Raw genomic sequence first — 16,884 nt, forward strand, 5'->3', positions numbered from 1 at the left:
TAGCTAGAGGCCCACATATACCTAAGAGCACCTCCATGTAAGTCCCTGTAGTGGACTTGAGGAACCTGTGGCCTCCATACACTGTTGGACTCCCAATTCTCATCAGCCCCATGTGCAGTGATAAGAGCTCATTGGCACTGGAGTTCAGTAGCATCTGGGGGTGCCCCACTCCTGGCATGGGAAGTGAAGGATGTGACCTAGGGTAAGACTTGGTTTTCCTAGTCAGAAACAAACCACACTTTCAGAAACCAAAGCCACAACTGTTCTTCGAAATTCACACTTCTCTTCACATTGCATTGCAGTTCTCCAGGCTAGTAATGCATACAGATATGTACATGTTAGCAGAAAGTGTTCAATTTTTTGCTATTCTTCTTCTTCTTCTTCTTCTTCTCCACCCATCTGGCTGGGATATAAAATGCATTATGTTAGGGGAAATATCTTAGCAAAAGTCTGTAATTGCTGGTGAAAATAAAAAAATGCATTATAATTGGGATAATTGGTTAGCAAAAATCTGTATATTTCGCAAATTTGCTCACAAACGTGTGTATATTGCGAAACATTCACTGATGAATTTTCATGAGGAGAGGACTTAAAAACAAACAAAAAAACTACAAACTGATGCAGAAATGTGAATGAAGAACCAAATTTAAGGCTGGAGAAATAGAAACGGATATTGACAGTGTCACCCATCCCTGCTTGGGAGTCAGAAGTGCTGTTTCAGCACTTCCAATTTTCACAGTTGTGTTTGGCAAACTGTACTTTGCTCCTGTTTGGCTTGCACTCGTACAGCAACACACAGCTGAATGATGAAAGAGAAACAAGTGCACGTCTGCTTCTTGAAGTTGCTTGCTCTGTTGTCCACATTCACATGTATGCTTCCAACAAACGTAGTTTTCTCCAGCAGTACTTCTGTAGGGTCTGCACTGCCTACCCAGTTTACGCCCTACATGGGTCTGTTGTGGGGACAGTACAGATGCAAATTACTTTGTCACTGCCGTGAACAGAGTCTAAAGAAAGTAACAGCCAACAGAGGCCTAAAATCAAAGGGGTGCTCCCTCCTTTTTGGGTGATAAAATATCACTGACAATTCACTCTCCTTTAATTCACCCCAAAATGTGTTATCCTTAGTGTAGGTGTGACTACATCCCTAATTAAAAATTATCTATCTTGCTGTGAATTGGGAGTGGGCAATATGTGGTTCTTCAGATGTTGCTGAGCTCTCAGGTCCTACCAACCCCTGGCTAACATAGCCAGTGGTCAAGGATGATGGGAGTTGTAGTTCAACAACATCTGGGAGTTCAGAGGTTGCCCACCCCTGCTCCATATAGACATCAGAACAATCCCATCAGTACAAATAAGCGTGCCTAGCAGGCATTTTGCTACAACTTGCTCTTATGCAGAATCAAAGTGGGAGATTTTTTTGCAGACAAACAAAAGAACCCTCATAAAAAAGCAACCCACATTCGTATGCATTCTATGCAGCAGGCAAAAATGCATTGAGATGTATAATTAAAACCCATTTCTTAACATATACACTGTGTGTATGCACAAAGGAAAATAAACCAGTGGGAACAAGCATTCTGCAGCTGGTGGTGACAGACAAAGACTCTCTGCACAATGGACCCCCTTTCACCTTTTCCATCTTGACGGGTAATGAAGGCGAAGAGTTTGCATTGGACCAGCAAGGCGTCTTACGATCTGCAGTCGTCTTCAAGTACAGGGAAGCAACTGAATATGTGCTCTGCATTCAGGTATTGTTCTCTTCGTACACAAAAGTGTTGGGGAATAGTTCTCATGGCAAACTGTCGTCCTCTCATTAGGCCTGTGTGCCATCTTTCTGATTTCACCCCCTTGTACTGTGCACAAAATTGTGTATTTTATTACCCACTTTTAATTCTGTAGAGATGGCTAATTAACCAGATACCTTACAAAACCGTTCACGTTAAATGGAATTTGGGAGCTGATTAACATTAATGATGCAGGATTTTAATTATTGTTGTTGTTGTCACACATGCAGGCAAAGCCACTGTTTTACTGTGTAAGCAGGAAGGACCAGAACTCTGCTGCCAAAAAGAGCATGCATTTTGCAAATGTTCCCTGATCTAATTACATAAAAGGGACAGAGATCACACAGGCTGTTAGGCCTCTGTGTATACATCCTGTTTTGCAATCTGCATATGCAGTGTGCAAGTAGCTCTGCCCATTTGGGAAGAGGGTACTCCAGGTAATCTTTGCAAAAATAGTAAGGGGCCAGGGAAACTGTCCACTCGCAACCCTCCAACCCAAACTATTGAGGGGAAGATGAATTTCCAGTTCCAACAATTCAGGAAGAGTCATAACACAATCCTAAGTGTGAAACGCAGGTACTCGTAATTAATTCCCACTGAGTTTGCTGAGTCTCACTTCCTAGTAAGTGTATTTAGGATTGTAGCCTTGGGTCAAGTTTCAAAGCTAATGTGGACTGCACAACGAACACTGATAGAGAAACTTGGCAGATTTACCTGTGCATGTGTGTTTCCTTATTATTTTATTTGGGATCAGAGTTTGTACTGCAAAGACTCTGAAGTTCTTTCAGAAAATGGAGCGCTCGGATCTTCATCGACCATTATTTGAAGTAATGGTGTGTTTTGTTTTGCAATTTTATCATGCATCAAACTAGGCAAAGGATTCTGGAAAACCTCAGCAGGTATCCCACACCTATATCCAAATCCGGGTCATCGAAGAAAGTATCCACAAGCCAACAGCCATCCCTCTGGAGATTTTTATCGTCACTATGGAAGACGACTTCCCAGGAGGCGTCATCGGGAAGATACACGCGACGGACCAAGACATGTACGACATCCTCACGTACGGCCTGAAGTCCGAGCAGAAAAGCTTGTTCAAGGTCAACAACCACGATGGGAAGATCATTGCCCTGGGCGGGTTGGATAGCGGGAAGTACATCCTGAATGTATCGGTCAGCGACGGGAGGTTCCAGGTGCCCATGGACGTGACGGTCCACGTGGAGCAGCTGATGCAGGAGATGCTTCAGAACACAGTCACCATCCGTTTCGAGAACGTCTCCCCCGAGGATTTTGTGGGGCTCCATATGCACGGCTTCAGGCGCACCCTGCGCAACGCCGTGCTCACCCAGAAGCAAGACAGCTTGCACATCATCAGTATTCAGCCCGTGGCGGGCACCAACCACCTCGACATGCTGTTCGCGGTTCAGATGCACACGGGCGGCTTCTATAAGCCTGCCTACTTGATTCAGAAGCTCACCAATGCAAGGCGACACTTGGAAAATGTGATCCGCGTCTCAGCTATACTGGAGAAGAATTGCTCAGGATTGGATTGTCAGGAGCAGCACTGCGAGCAAAGCCTGTCTATTGATTCCCATTCCCTGATGACCTACAGCACAGCGCGGATTAGTTTTGTGTGTCCCCGATTCTTCCGAAACGTACGCTGCTCTTGTAATGGTGAGTGGTCTCTCCTGCCCCCCTCTCTCCTGCCGCCACCAATCCCATTCCTCCCCGTCCTCACATCGGAGCATAGTTTTTATTTCTCTAACGCCAGCCAGTTCCATTCAGTTAGTTTAAAAAGAGCTTTTGGAAAATGTACAGCTGAGAATCGATTTCTCACGCTCAGCAGGAATGGCTTGCGTTTATTGATGTCAAATGGGAGCCGGTGAACCTTGACCTCCGTGGAACAAAGCTGTCCAAAGTTTCCAGGGGCAGGCCAGTCAAAGGGATCCGTAAACCTCGTGCCACGAAGAAAGGTTATAGGGCTTTCTAGCCGAATCTGGGGGGGCATGAAGGGTGGCTGTGTAAGAACAGCCCCAGACTGTATTCAGTATTTTCAAATAGAAGGTGACATTTGACCCAAGTGATAAAGTTAAAAAGGGCTTGTCTCATTCCCTTTTTTTTTTGCTGGAGTAATGAAAACCAAAAAAGCATTTCATTAAGTAATTGGTAGCAAAGGAGGGTTCTTGACCTTTTTCAGCCTGTGCTCAATGCTATGCTAAGGATGTAGCTCCTCCCCCCCTTTAATAAACCACCTTGTGAGATTGTGATCTGAAACTTTTGTACCATTCTTGAAGGGGGTGTGGTTATCATTGCCGCGGAATACTGCACATTTGCTTTCTGTTAAAATTAGGCACCATTTACGTACGTGCCACAGTTTTGGGGTGCTGCTTCTTTTTTATAGAATTGACACTCCGGGGCGTGAGCATCACAGGGAGGTGAGGCTTGGAAACGTACCCACAAAAAATGACTCGTTCATCTGCAGGAAAATGTTGCTAGCTTGGTGGGATCTGGCAGAGAAGGGACCAAGAGCTCTGTCTTCCCTCCAGTAATTTTCTGTACCTTGGGTTATATACGCTTCAGGTTACAGACTCCACTAATCCAGAATGAGAACAGAAATCGTGCTCTGGCAGCACGGCAGCAGCAGGAGGCCCCATTAGCTAAAGTGGTGCTTTAGGCTAAGAATAGTTTCAGGTTAAGAACGGACCTCCAGAACGAATTAAGTTCTTAACCTGAGGTACCACTGTATTTCTGTGCTGGGCATGGAGAAGAGAGCTTCTCTGCTCTGACAGCCCACTCAATTTCCATGCTGGACACAGCGGAAGGATGGAGTGCTCCTTCCCAACCACACTTCTAGTTGCTGTGAATCACTATTGGAGAGAGCGTCATTGCACTCAGATCCTGTTTGTGGGTTTCCCATAGGCATGTGGTTGGTGGGCTGCTAGACTAGGTGGGCTTTGGGTCTGTGCATTATTACCTTGCTCACTCACCTGCATGGAATTCCATGCACTCACCTACATGCAATTCCTTACCCCCCTGTGGCTCCCAGGTGAGTGTATAAATCCAAGGCTACAGGTCTGATAAATAAATGGTCAGCTTGCAGCTCAAGAAATCTGGAGCAGAAGCAAGCAACATTCTTGAAATTTGTATTTTACTAGGAATGCTATTCCCACTGGCAGATGCCATGGTTATTCACTATTTATTCAGGCCAGCTGTGCAGCAGTTTTACCTAGTTTACCTTGATTAGCAAACTGAGTTATCAAAACACCGCGTAGTCCGAAAGACAGGAAAGCAAGGGTTTGGGCATCTCCAGGGGTTTGGTACTTTGATTCAGGTTGGACAGCATCCAGATTTGTAGGTGGTTCTGTCCAAATCTTTAGGCTACAATCCATAAAGTTTAATTTTTAAGTCTTCTGAACTAATCCCACCGACTGTAATGAAATTTTTTCAGAAGCATGTTTACCCAGCCAGATGCCTCAGTGAGACTGGGTCCAGTGCTTTGGTTTCCCCTCTCTGGTAATATTAATGTCCATAAGGTAGGGTTTTCGCCTGCATCCACAGAAGTAAACAAAATGTGACTTAAAATGTGTTCATCTAACCAGAAACAATTACCGTATTTTTTGCTCTATAAGACTCACTTTTCCCCTCCTAAAAAGTAAGGGGAAATGTGTGTGCGTCTTATGGAGCCAATGCAGGCTGCGCAGCTATCCCAGAAGCCAGAACAGCAAGAGGGATTGCTGCTTTCACTGTGCAGCGATCCCTCTTGCTGTTCTGGCTTCTGAGATTCAGAATATTTTTTTTCTTGTTTTCCTCCTCCAAAAACACAGTCTTGTGGTCTGGTGCGTCTTATAGAGCGAAAAATACGGTAAATCCTGTGGATCTTGCACATCATTGCTGTTGGTTATATTCCCTTTCAACCAGTGATTAATGGTGAAATGCAAGACCTTTTCTTAATAAAATTTTCCTCCATGTCCGATACCTAGTTCCCACCCACCCCACTTACGGGCATGCCTCACACCCAGGCAGCCCATTCAGTATTGCCTAGTTATGGTATTGTTTAATGTTGCTCTGCAGATGTCATTAGACTTTCAGGTCCCATCATTTCTGATCATGCTGACTGAAGCAATTGCAAGTTCGAGTCCCAACAAAATTGGGTCACAGGCTCCACAGCCTCTGCTTTTAGAGACTTACGGTTTTGGTGGTTAAGAGTTTTCTTCTCCCACCAACAATTCTGAGAGCCATAGTTAGAAGGGAGAATTCATGGTGGTGGAAACTAAGGAGTCAGTAATGTGACATTGATGTAACCGTTCAGGAACTTTGCTGACACCGTAACACAGTATACAATATAGTTTAAATACCGGTTGTCACAAGTCAGTATTAGCATTGACAGAATGTCACTCTAAAGCATGACAGCAGTTAGTTTTCCTGTCTGGAAAATAAAATATAAGATGCGACCGGGGCTAGGGCAGGGGGAGAAAGCAGTGCTTTGGGTTTTCGAGTCTTATTTTCTAGCTTGACACTCTGAAAGAAGCAATCAGTAGCTTGAACCTTACACTCCACTACAACTCCAGTAATCTAATAATAAGCATCCAGTTTTGAAAAGTGATTGGTGTTCCTGTTCCTGCTGGTAGGCTGTGTCTGCACATGACATAATAGCCAAATCTCTTAATAATAATATTTAGCAAAAGGCACTTCCTAGGTGTTCAGAGCACTTTATATAGACTGCCTTAGTAATCCTCACAACAGCGCAGCAGCGTGGATCAGTAGTATTGGTTTTCTCTGTCTTATCGTCACTGTGAATATTTGGGGCTGAGCTGAGATTTTGTGCAGGGAGTTTACAGCTCACCCCACAGTATCGCACCTGCTCTGACATGGCGTGGCGTGCAAAGAACAGTTGACATACTGAGCCAGAAGCGATCTACCTTTGGGTGATGTAGCAGCCACACCAGTTTTGGCACCATGTAGATGCTGCCATCATGATAATAGCATTTGCTTACACATCAGTATGTATCCACGATGGTGGGTGGATTCTGCACTGCCCAGTTGAGCGTTAATGCATATCCATGTAAATCCAGGAAAATGGATCCATGGAGTCATCACCATGTTGTCAGGCAGCCGTTTCCTTACTAACAAAGGTGACGTTGTCCAGAGTCGCTCCAGTTCTAGCTAGATTTCATGGTCCTGCAGCAATGACATGTTTTGACCACAGTTTATTGGCGCTTTGCTATTTTAACAACATCATTCTCTGGTTTTAGTGTGTAGTGCATATGGACCTTCTCTATACTGCTTCTTCACGTTTGCCTTGTGTCCAGTTTCCTGCATTTTCACAGTTCCAAATCATGTACCTGTGTGGAAAGCAATCTACACCATGCGTTTTGCTTTGTGCAGTCATATGATCTTATTTGTAATGGTAGCCAGCGCCCAATCCATGTCAAACTGATAAAAAAACTTCACAACTTTCTGCAGACATCTGAAGGCAGCCCTGTATCGGGAAGTTCTTAATGGTTGACATTTTGCTGTGTTTTTGTTATGTTGGAAGATACTCAGAGTGGCTGGGGCAACCCAGTCAAATGGGTGGGGTATAAGTAATAAGTGATTATTATGAAGGAAAACTCAGATGAAGCACTCGGTTGTTCAGTTGGTGGTGGCCATAGTGATCACCACCATGGAAAATATGTCAAAAAGACAACACCTAAATCTGCAAGTATTGTCAGGATTGAACACTGATTCTGGTATTTTGCCATAGCAGCCTTAGATGGAAAGGAAGTCCATCTTCCCATTCCAGCTCATTGTACTAGCTCAAAGATTTTAGGGACGCATTTGCAACCTGCATATATTCCCATTTGATATTTGAATTTAATTTCATTTTCCAAACACACAAAAATATGCACAGCAATCAAACATAAATATGTGTAGACTGGTGGATAAACTTAAAAGCATAGCATAATAAATAAAATAAATTAGTTATATCTGGGCCTTATTTTGCCAGACCCTAACCCTACTAAAAAGATTCCATCCCAACAAATAAAATCATTGAGTGACAGCCAGCCAAGTCCTACTCAGAGCAGACCTACTGACATCAGTGGGTCTACTCTGAGTAGGACCACTCATTCGATATCACTCATCTTCTTTTATCCCAGCTTAACCTCACAGCAGACCTTGGGGTAGCTTAAGCTGAGATATCGTGACTTGCCTACTGGAGTGTGATGAACTCTGTGGCCACACAGGAATTTGACTTCCTCACCTCTTCAATACAAGATGAGGTTGAATCTACCCATTGCACTACACTTGCTCTCCAACTAATTGTCACATTTATTCGTTTCTAAAATCAGATGGATCCATCCCATCATATTAAAGAGACTTGATACATTGGCTGAACCTCTGCTTTTATATCTGTAGTCCAGAAGCACAGTCCTGTTCCTGTTCCTGTTCCCGCAGGGGAGTGTCATCTGTTTATTTTGAGGTTGCCTAGAGATTGTATATTTGTTGGTTCTAATTGCGGGAAGAAAAAAAGAACAGCGGGCGGTGGGGGGCGGAGGATATGCTGGACTTCAGAGCAGAGACTCAAGCCTGGGCTATAAATCCCCAAAGGTGGATAATGTCCTGGTGAGTGCTTTAGTGGCTTTTGGTCCCTGCCATTGTGAAATCACCCTGAAAATGCATGTTAGCCAGGAGCAAGGCAATAAGACAAGATTTGTAGCTTGGGGCCCTTATATCCACAAAGGCAGACATAAAGAACCCTCTCCAGAGCTTCAATATTTTAAAAGTTTTGTGACAGCTATAAAATTCACCTACAGAAGCTTGAATAAAAAGTTGAAATGCCTGTAGTTTATCTGTCAGGACCGCTCTTACAGTTTGATGGGAACGCTGGCTTGCGCTGAATAGTGGCTTTGTGCAAGGACTAGGCAGCAGTGCCAGAGCTGAAGCGGCGTCACAGTATTGGCAGAACAGGATGGAGCCATCCGATGTGGCCCCAGTTGCTTGGCGGAGAACACCTCTTGACGATTAAAAATAAGAAAAGAAAAGAATCGGAAGAAGCACACGATAGCACTAGCAGTTGTGGCTCCTGGCATTTGCACTTAGGTGCCCTTCTGCTTTTGCCACAGTGCTGCAGTCGTGGCAGAGGCATGGGGTAACGGCTGATTTAATGAAACCCTAGTTCTGCGATCGCATCCTAGCACCAGCTCGTGCGCAAGCTGGGACTAGCTTGCTGAAAAGAGCCCAAATGTATATCCAACCCGGCAGCAGAGCACACATTTTGGATGCAGATTTTATTATTTTATTATATTCGTTCAGCACATTTTATAGCCCCTGTCAGTTTAGGGGAGGCCAATAAGCTGCCTAGCTAGGCAGGGTTGCTCTACAGCCTGGGCTCCCAAACTTGGGTCTGCAGCTGTTTTGGGAGTACAGTTCCTATCATTGCTGACCACTGATCCTGATAGCTAGGAATGATGGGTGTTGCAGTACAGAAATAGCTGGAGACCCAAGTTTGGGAAACCCTGCTCTGCCGCCTACAAGACATCACAGCACTGGGAACAGTTCTGCCTTAGTGGCTCGCCACTCATCCTAAAGTTCATGGTTCCAGCCCTGGTAGCTCCTGACAATGGGTACGTCTGCCGCTGGGCAGCTGATAAATGGATCTGTTTCGTGTTGACTCAGTTCAGCAACCTAAATGTCATTTGCTTCCTTGGAGAATCGGGAGGCTCATCACAAAAGTGTCGGAAAATAGCCACCTTGAGCATCTCAACCAACTATAGGAACCTTTTCAGTCACATGCCTTTGTGAAATACCCATGTGCATCTTGGGCTGATTGATGGTTTATGACCCATTTGTAGTTCAGCCAAAGCATCGATGAGTTTCTTTGGGGTGTTTTTTGGCTAGCGTGGAGGGTTGTGGTTCACTTGGGGTCTTGCTACTGTAGGATCTGAAGGCCTCTGCCATCACAGAGATTACCTGAGACAGTTTGCCTGCGCACCTGTCAGTTTATATGAACTTTGTAGCTCAGGCCCACACACCTTGTGCCTCATCAAACAGAACATAGCCCGTGAGCCGTGAGTGAAATCCCAGCAAGAGTTTGACATCACACACCCACACACTGCTGTTTGTGCTGCCTGCCTAGGCCCGGAATGCCCTAGTGCATGACTGGTGAGCTGTGTTTGGCTTGCTAGGTCATGCAGGCCTGTCGCATTAAATTATAAGCTTCTTCCCACATGTCTCTGGGCTTCATGGGGAGTTTATTCTGCCTAGAGTGGGAATCAGCCGAAACATGGCAAAGATTGATTACAAGGCTGTGTATTGATTTTATTGCTTGGTGTCAGAGATTTCACCAGAGGTTAAAAGGTTGTGAAAACATGCGGTGCCTTGTTCCAAACTCTCCGCAGGGTTGTCTTCCAACAAGCTTATGTATATTCATGAGTCCTGCAGCTTTTTTGCCCAAGTAACTTGTCTATCTGTCAGCCGCGGAGAGGCTTGTTGAAAATTATCGCCTGACATGACATAAAATTTAATTGTGTTCTGAGGACAAATAACCTGTGCATACAGATCTCTGCGCAAGTGCCTAGGCGATACATAGATACATTGAAAGAGCCAGTGGAATCAGATGGACAATTGGGAACTCCAGAAGATACTATTTCAACTGCTTTGCAATTTTTAGCAGAGCCTTATATCACTGCAGCCAAGTTATCCACGCATTTTAAAATACACATAAAAACAACAAAATAGAATAAGGATTTCCTCCAGCCCTGAAAGAGAAGCCATGATTTTTAACCATGTGCTGCTGGTAGTGTTTAAAAGAAGCAAGCAGGATAGGAAGAAAATAACCTTGAAATGAGAATGTGAAATAACAGGATAAATGATTCCATGACTGCCGTACTATGTGCTCAAGGTATGAAAAGCTTCACCTGGTGATTTTTTGCAACTCAAGACGGCTTAACAGCAGGTGTGGAGAACCTGTGGCATTCCAGATGTTGTGGGTTCCAACACCCATCAGTCCCAGCCGGATGGCCAGTGGTGAAGGATGATGGGAGTTGTAGTCTAGAAACACCTGAATGGCCACAGGTTGCCTCCCTCTGTGCTGTTGACACAGGAGCAGGTTGGCAGTCCTACCTGCCACCGGCATCCCCTGAGCCAAATATGGTCTCCTGAACTGGTGATATTTGGCCCCACAATGGCTAACTCTAAACGCAAAAGAGGGGTGAAGATTAATATTATTTGGGGCAATGGAAAGTGAGTACAGTCATATCTCATGTTACGTTTGCTTCATGTTACGTTCTTTCAGGTTACGTCCTGTGGCGACCCGGAAGTACCAGAAAGGATTACTTCTGGGTTTCGCCACATGCACACAAGCGCTAAATCGCGCTTCACACATGCGCACAAACGCCAAATCGCACCACGCACCTGTGCAGATATAGCGCTTCAGGTTGCGCTCTTTTCATGTTGCGAACGGGCCTCTGGAACGGATCCCGTTCACAACCAGAGGTACCACTGTATATACTCAATGGGAGGAGACAGCATGTTGGTCATTTTCCATTTCAGATTCATCCTCTGGCCGGACAGCTTGCTTGTCAAGGCTTTTTGTTGTTATGATGCAAGCCTCCATAATGTGAAGGTGTCCTACACAGTGCTGTGAACTTAAGACCAAGCCTGGTATAAGATTTTCCATTGTGGCTCGTATATTCCCATACTGCGCTCAGCACTGTACATTGTTTGTAAGAATTTCCACGCATCGTTTTGCACGGCGGTGGCAAGGCAGGGCCCTTTGAGCTGTTTTATTCCTTCAAGACCTAGCAAGCAAATATTTGACGAAGTGAGAGGAGCGCCCGGAAAGATTAAATTGACCGCAATGCACTGTAGATCAAGCACAGGCATTTATGGTTGCTGCCGTATTTGTAGGCAGGCCGTGTCCACTTAGAAGCCTACAGTAATAATTTTTCTGTTTCCAGGAAAAGACCTACAATGCAAAGTAATTGGAGCTATGCCTCGAGCAATACCATGCTTCCCTTGTGGTGAAGTGCATTAGGGACTCACTGTCTGTGATAACTACAAGGAGTGTTTGCCCCCGTACAAGTTCACTGTGTCCTTTATACTCTGTAAATAAGACTTGGGAGCCAAATAAATGAGATGGTCAGAGAATCCTGATTTGGCTGAGACTAACAGAGATTGCTTTAATTGCAACAGGAAGGAATATTTCTTCCCGAATTTGTTTTAAGATATCACACATGCACATACCATGTTTAGATATTATAGCCAAATAAACAGACAGACAAACACATTTAACTGTGGATCAAGCTATGATTAGAAGGAGAAGTGAAGCCAAAATTTTGCAGGAGAACATGATCATTTTGAAAAAACAACTTTCACGGTTCCACAATGCCCTCCGCACATACTTTTGTGCTGTTTTCCTTAGTTTACAGCCTTGGTCAGCTAATGGTTCAGAGCCTTTTTTCCTCAAAATTCCACGTTCTTGCTAACCACATGGTATCAATGATCACATAGCCAACATGTTGATATAATGCTTCCATCTTATCAATCATATTTGGCTTGGTGACGGTGCCCCATAGCTTCAGACTTAGCTGGATGGCAACACCAGTTCAGAGTGAGGGCAATAAATAATTGCTGTCGCTCAGAATTAGTGGGTTTTTTTGTGGGGGGGGCCCGCAATGCAGGCACTTGCCCCTGGCACAATCCTCCCTGAAAGATCTCTGAAAGGAACCATATTTCTTGGGACTCGAAAGCATCTGCAAAAAAATGTCCTTCCATTAGGGCTGAGTTTTGGATAGAATGAGATTTGCAAGCTGTGTTTTCAGATGGCCATGATTAGCAAAAACACTGGTAAAAGCACAACACTGCATCATGGATGGTTCCAAAGAGGGAAGGACATAGAAATTCATCCAGAAGAGAGGAGGGAGGGAGGGAGGAAAAGTTGCTCACAATGTTGAAGAAGTGGAGTATGTGATCCCACAGGCATGCATCTCAGAGATGCTCCAGTTGCAAGATTTGTTGCAAGAGTTGGATTAGCTAACATCCAAGGTCCCGTCTGTAATAAGTGGGCCCTAAGACCCTGAATCCCACTCCTTAAAATAAAATCTGAACAAAATTGGTGAAGCAGTAAAGAGTTTATTTAGTGCAATACGTTCTTGCAAGATTGGGTGTCCAAAGTAGGCACACCCCAGCTTTGGCAAAGCATAAGCTTATATTCCCTATACCTGAAGCGCAGGTTCCCTCCCTTGACTCCCCATTGGCTGGGTACTACAAGGTTTACAGCCTATCACGACCGCCTAATTTCCCTACTAACATTCCCGCCTCTGTTTACATCTCCCATTACCCTGATTTCAGCGCCCCTCTAGCCTTATTTATTATTTCCCTTATTTGGTCTATGTTCCTATGCAGTTACTTGCTAAGCCAAGCAAAAATAACCACATCTTGACCACAAGTTCTAAACATCTCCAGTTATGAGAAGTGAGTCAACCTAGACTGCAGGTGTCTGTCGATAACTGTTATAACCTCATTCTGGCCACGCGCTCTAAACCTTTCTAGTTATCAGATATGAATCGATCTGAACTGCTAACATCTGTCTAGCTTGTTGCATTTGTGGTTTATGTGAAAAACCACATTCCTCATTCCTCACACCACCTACCTCTTAAAATTCTGTAATTCCTCCGAAGAAGGTTTTTACTTTATGTGATGGATAACATAGCAGTATCTGTTTTCTTCTCAATTTGCAACAGGAGGATTGTGTCCAGGCTCTAGTGATCCCTGCACAGAGAAGCCCTGTCCCGGAGATATGCAATGCGTGGGCTACGAAATCAACCGGAGGCCATTCATCTGCCAGTGCCCTCCTGGAAAGCTCGGGGAGTGCTCAGGTACACGCTCTGTTCTGTCGCACCATCAGATATCACCCAAACCATCTTGGTTGTAGAAGTTCAATGCGGATGAAAAGAGAGTTGGGTCAGCGCGGCGCTTTACTGCTTTTCCATGCTGGTTCTTGAGTCGGCCAGACTTTGCAAATGCAGCATTTTTGCTGGGGCTGATGGGAGTTTTAGTCCAAATCTATTTGGAGGGTGCCAGGTTAACAAAGGTCCATCAGAACACATGGCTGGTAGGCTGTATTCAGCTTGGCAAAACACAAGTTGTACAGGGCTTCCCCCATGTACCAGCGCTAAAATAATAATAATAAAAATTGTTATCTGGTTTGTTCACTACAAATAGACCCGATTGCATTTTATGCATGGTAGTAATTCCTATCAAGAAACAACATTTCCCCCCTTATTAGTGAATTAATCTTCCTTAACGTAAGGTGCTTGTACAAGAGGGACAAGTTTTTAATCTATCAGAAGATGGGCTCTCCTTTTTTTAAAAAAATATTCTCCTTTATCAGCCTTGTTAGCCGTGCATCTTCCTTAATTAACTTTTTTTTTCCCCTTTGGCAAGCGGTAGGATAATCTCCCAAGTCTTATTTCCAAATGTGTGTGTGTGTGTGTGTGTGTGTGTGTGTATATATATATATATATATATATATATATATATATATATATGGCTTGTCTCTCTCTATTTTTGCCTCTTCTCCAAATGGTTTTTTCAGGACACACTTCCCTTAGCTTTGCTGGGAATAGTTACATCAAATACCGGGTTTCTGAAAATAGCAAGAAGGAGGAATTCAAGTTGGCGCTGCGTCTGCGGACTCTGCAAAGCAACGGGATTATAATGTACACCAGAGCAAATCCCTGTATAATTCTGAAGGTAATTAAAATAAGTTTATCTTTCCCTGCAGTTATTTTTCTTGATTATACGCTTCCCTCTCTTTGGGCTCCCACTGCTGGGAATGCTGCTCCCATTTTTAGCTGTGGATGCAGAAACTTCGGCGCTCTCGGGGCTTTTCTTTCTTTAGGATAATGAGGAACGAAACCACAGCTTCAGCAGCAACGAGGGAACTGTCTCATTGTTTCTGATAGTCATGTTTCTATTGGAGAAAAAATGCTCCTGGGGGTGTGATAGGCTGTAGCAAGCCCAGGCGACTTATTCCGGCAATGCCTGTAAAAGCTGCCCTTAGTTATACAGGAAGCTGCCTTTATATCAAGTCGCACCATCGGTCCACCTAGGTCAGTATTGTCCACACTGATTGGCAGCAGCTTTTCAAGGATTGACAGAAGACCTGGGGATTGAGCTTGGGACCCTATACAAGGCAACCAGATACCCTGCCACTGAACTACATCCCTTCCCTGAGGTTTGATCACCTATGGCACGGTTCCTAATTAGCTGTGGACCCCTGCTTTTCAAAAGCCAAGCCATGAACTTTATATATATATATATATATATATATATATATATATATATATATATTATTAGGAATTTAAACAAAACATATTATCTTAAAACCTATCATCCTTAATTCCCCCCCCCCATTTCCCCCCTCCCCCCTCTCTCCCATAAAGCAATCCACCCACCCCACCCAGACTTCCCTCAGTTCCAATCTCTGGTTTCTCTATAAATGCTATTCTCTGCATATCACGAATTTGTATAGCTCCTTAATTTATCTGATTGGTCGTTATCAATAAAAAGTTTGTGGGTGTTTATTCAAAACCTGCCAAGGAGTCCAATTCACTTTGTTGCATCTTTAAATACTTTGTAAAAGGTTCCAATTTATCTTTAAAGTCACAGTTATCCTTGTCCCGTAGTTTATGTGTCAATTTTGCCAATTCTGCATAGTCCATCAATTTCTCTTGCCATACTTCTTTAGTGAACCATGAACTTTTGAAAAGGTTGATATCTCTGCTGTAGTTTTTGTTATGCAAATGGTGCCACCATACCCTCCAACGTGTCCCAATGCAAAAACGGGGTGCATGTATTCTGGGCCCTCTCAAGAGTGAGTGATAAAACCATAGAATTGGAAACGACCCCATGGATCATCTAGTCTAACTCCCTGCAATGCACCCATACGCAGATCAAACCCACAACCTTGGCTTTATCAACACCATGCTCGAACTAACTGAGCTCACATGACCCACATGAGAGCACAGCCCCAAAAACCTGGATGTCCTGGACAGTGGAGGGCCTTCTCGGTGGTGGTGCCCACCCTGTAGAACACCCATCAAATCTCAAGGAAATAAACAGCTATTTGAGTTTTAGAAGACATCTGAAGGCAGCCCTGTACAGTCGTACCTTGGATCTCGAACGCCTTGTGGCTACCGAACAATCAGCTCCTGAACAATCGAAACCCAAATGTGAGTGTTCCAGTTTTCGAACGATTTTCAGAAACCGAACGTCCAGCGCAGCTTCCGATTGGCTACAGGAGCACCTGCAGCCAATCAGAAGCTGCGGTTTGGTTTTCGAACGTTTTGGAAGTCAAATGGACTTCTGGAACAGATTCCGTTCGACTTCCAAGGCACGACTGTATAGGGAAGCTTTTAAAGTTTGATGTCTTAATGTGTTATTAATATTTTGCCGGGAACCACCCACTGGCTTGCCCAACACAGCCAGGTGGGCGGCATATAAATAATAATAAAAAATATTATTCCTGCTATAATAATAACAACAACAATAGTGTTGGGGAACTGCAAGGAGGTGGCTGCAAGGAAAAGGGCATTTCACTCCTTTTTGCTATTAAAGTTAGAATTCCCACCTCCCTTTTTACATGTGATCAGACCAATCCCATATTCCTGCAGATGGATTAGTTGCAGTTAATCTAGTTCAGTGAAATGCCTCTTCCTTCTGCCCCAGTTTTTCTACCTAAAAAGCACGGAGGAGCAATTCTGAGAGCCCGTTTGCACAGAACTCTGTCCTCACCGCCTTCAAAACTCTTGATCTGCATCCGACAGTACAGGGCTAGCAGAACCTGCGTTTTCATGTGGGAGCCAGAATGCAGACAAAAAAAAAAATCTCTGTTTCTCTGTCCTTGCCATCAGAGGCATTTGGTGATGTATATGTGGCCTCACTGAGTAAAATTCAATACTGAAAAGTGTGGGGCTGCCATACGTTACCCTCGTCAAGGGTCGCCTGAAACTCCCATTGCTTCAGCTACAAGAAGCCTTGGATGTGATCCCAGGTGCAGCAGGAGCTGGAGAAAGTAATATTTTAATTAAACCTAACATTTCGCCCAAATGAACCT

The 16,884-nt window shown here is 44.2% G+C and overlaps 1 protein-coding gene across 11 annotated transcripts in view; it reads left to right on the forward strand.

Annotated features, from left to right (window-relative positions):
* Window positions 1-16,884, forward strand: part of FAT3 (FAT atypical cadherin 3) — a 719,557-nt gene that overhangs the window by 408,549 nt on the left and 294,124 nt on the right. For all 11 annotated transcript variants that reach the window (XR_013985096.1, XM_081001695.1, XM_081001693.1 and 8 more), the window contains 4 exons: window positions 1,554-1,751; window positions 2,660-3,458; window positions 13,508-13,642; window positions 14,362-14,519. Coding sequence is in view for 10 of the 11 variants with exons in the window: in XM_081001695.1 (XP_080857821.1) it covers window positions 1,554-1,751; window positions 2,660-3,458; window positions 13,508-13,642; window positions 14,362-14,519 (1,290 nt within the window). In the remaining variant the exon portion in view is untranslated. The remainder of the gene's footprint in view (window positions 1-1,553; window positions 1,752-2,659; window positions 3,459-13,507; window positions 13,643-14,361; window positions 14,520-16,884) is intronic.

Source organism: Podarcis pityusensis, assembly GCF_964106645.2.
Source record: "Podarcis pityusensis genome assembly, chromosome: 4".
Classification (NCBI taxonomy): domain Eukaryota; kingdom Metazoa; phylum Chordata; class Lepidosauria; order Squamata; family Lacertidae; genus Podarcis; species Podarcis pityusensis.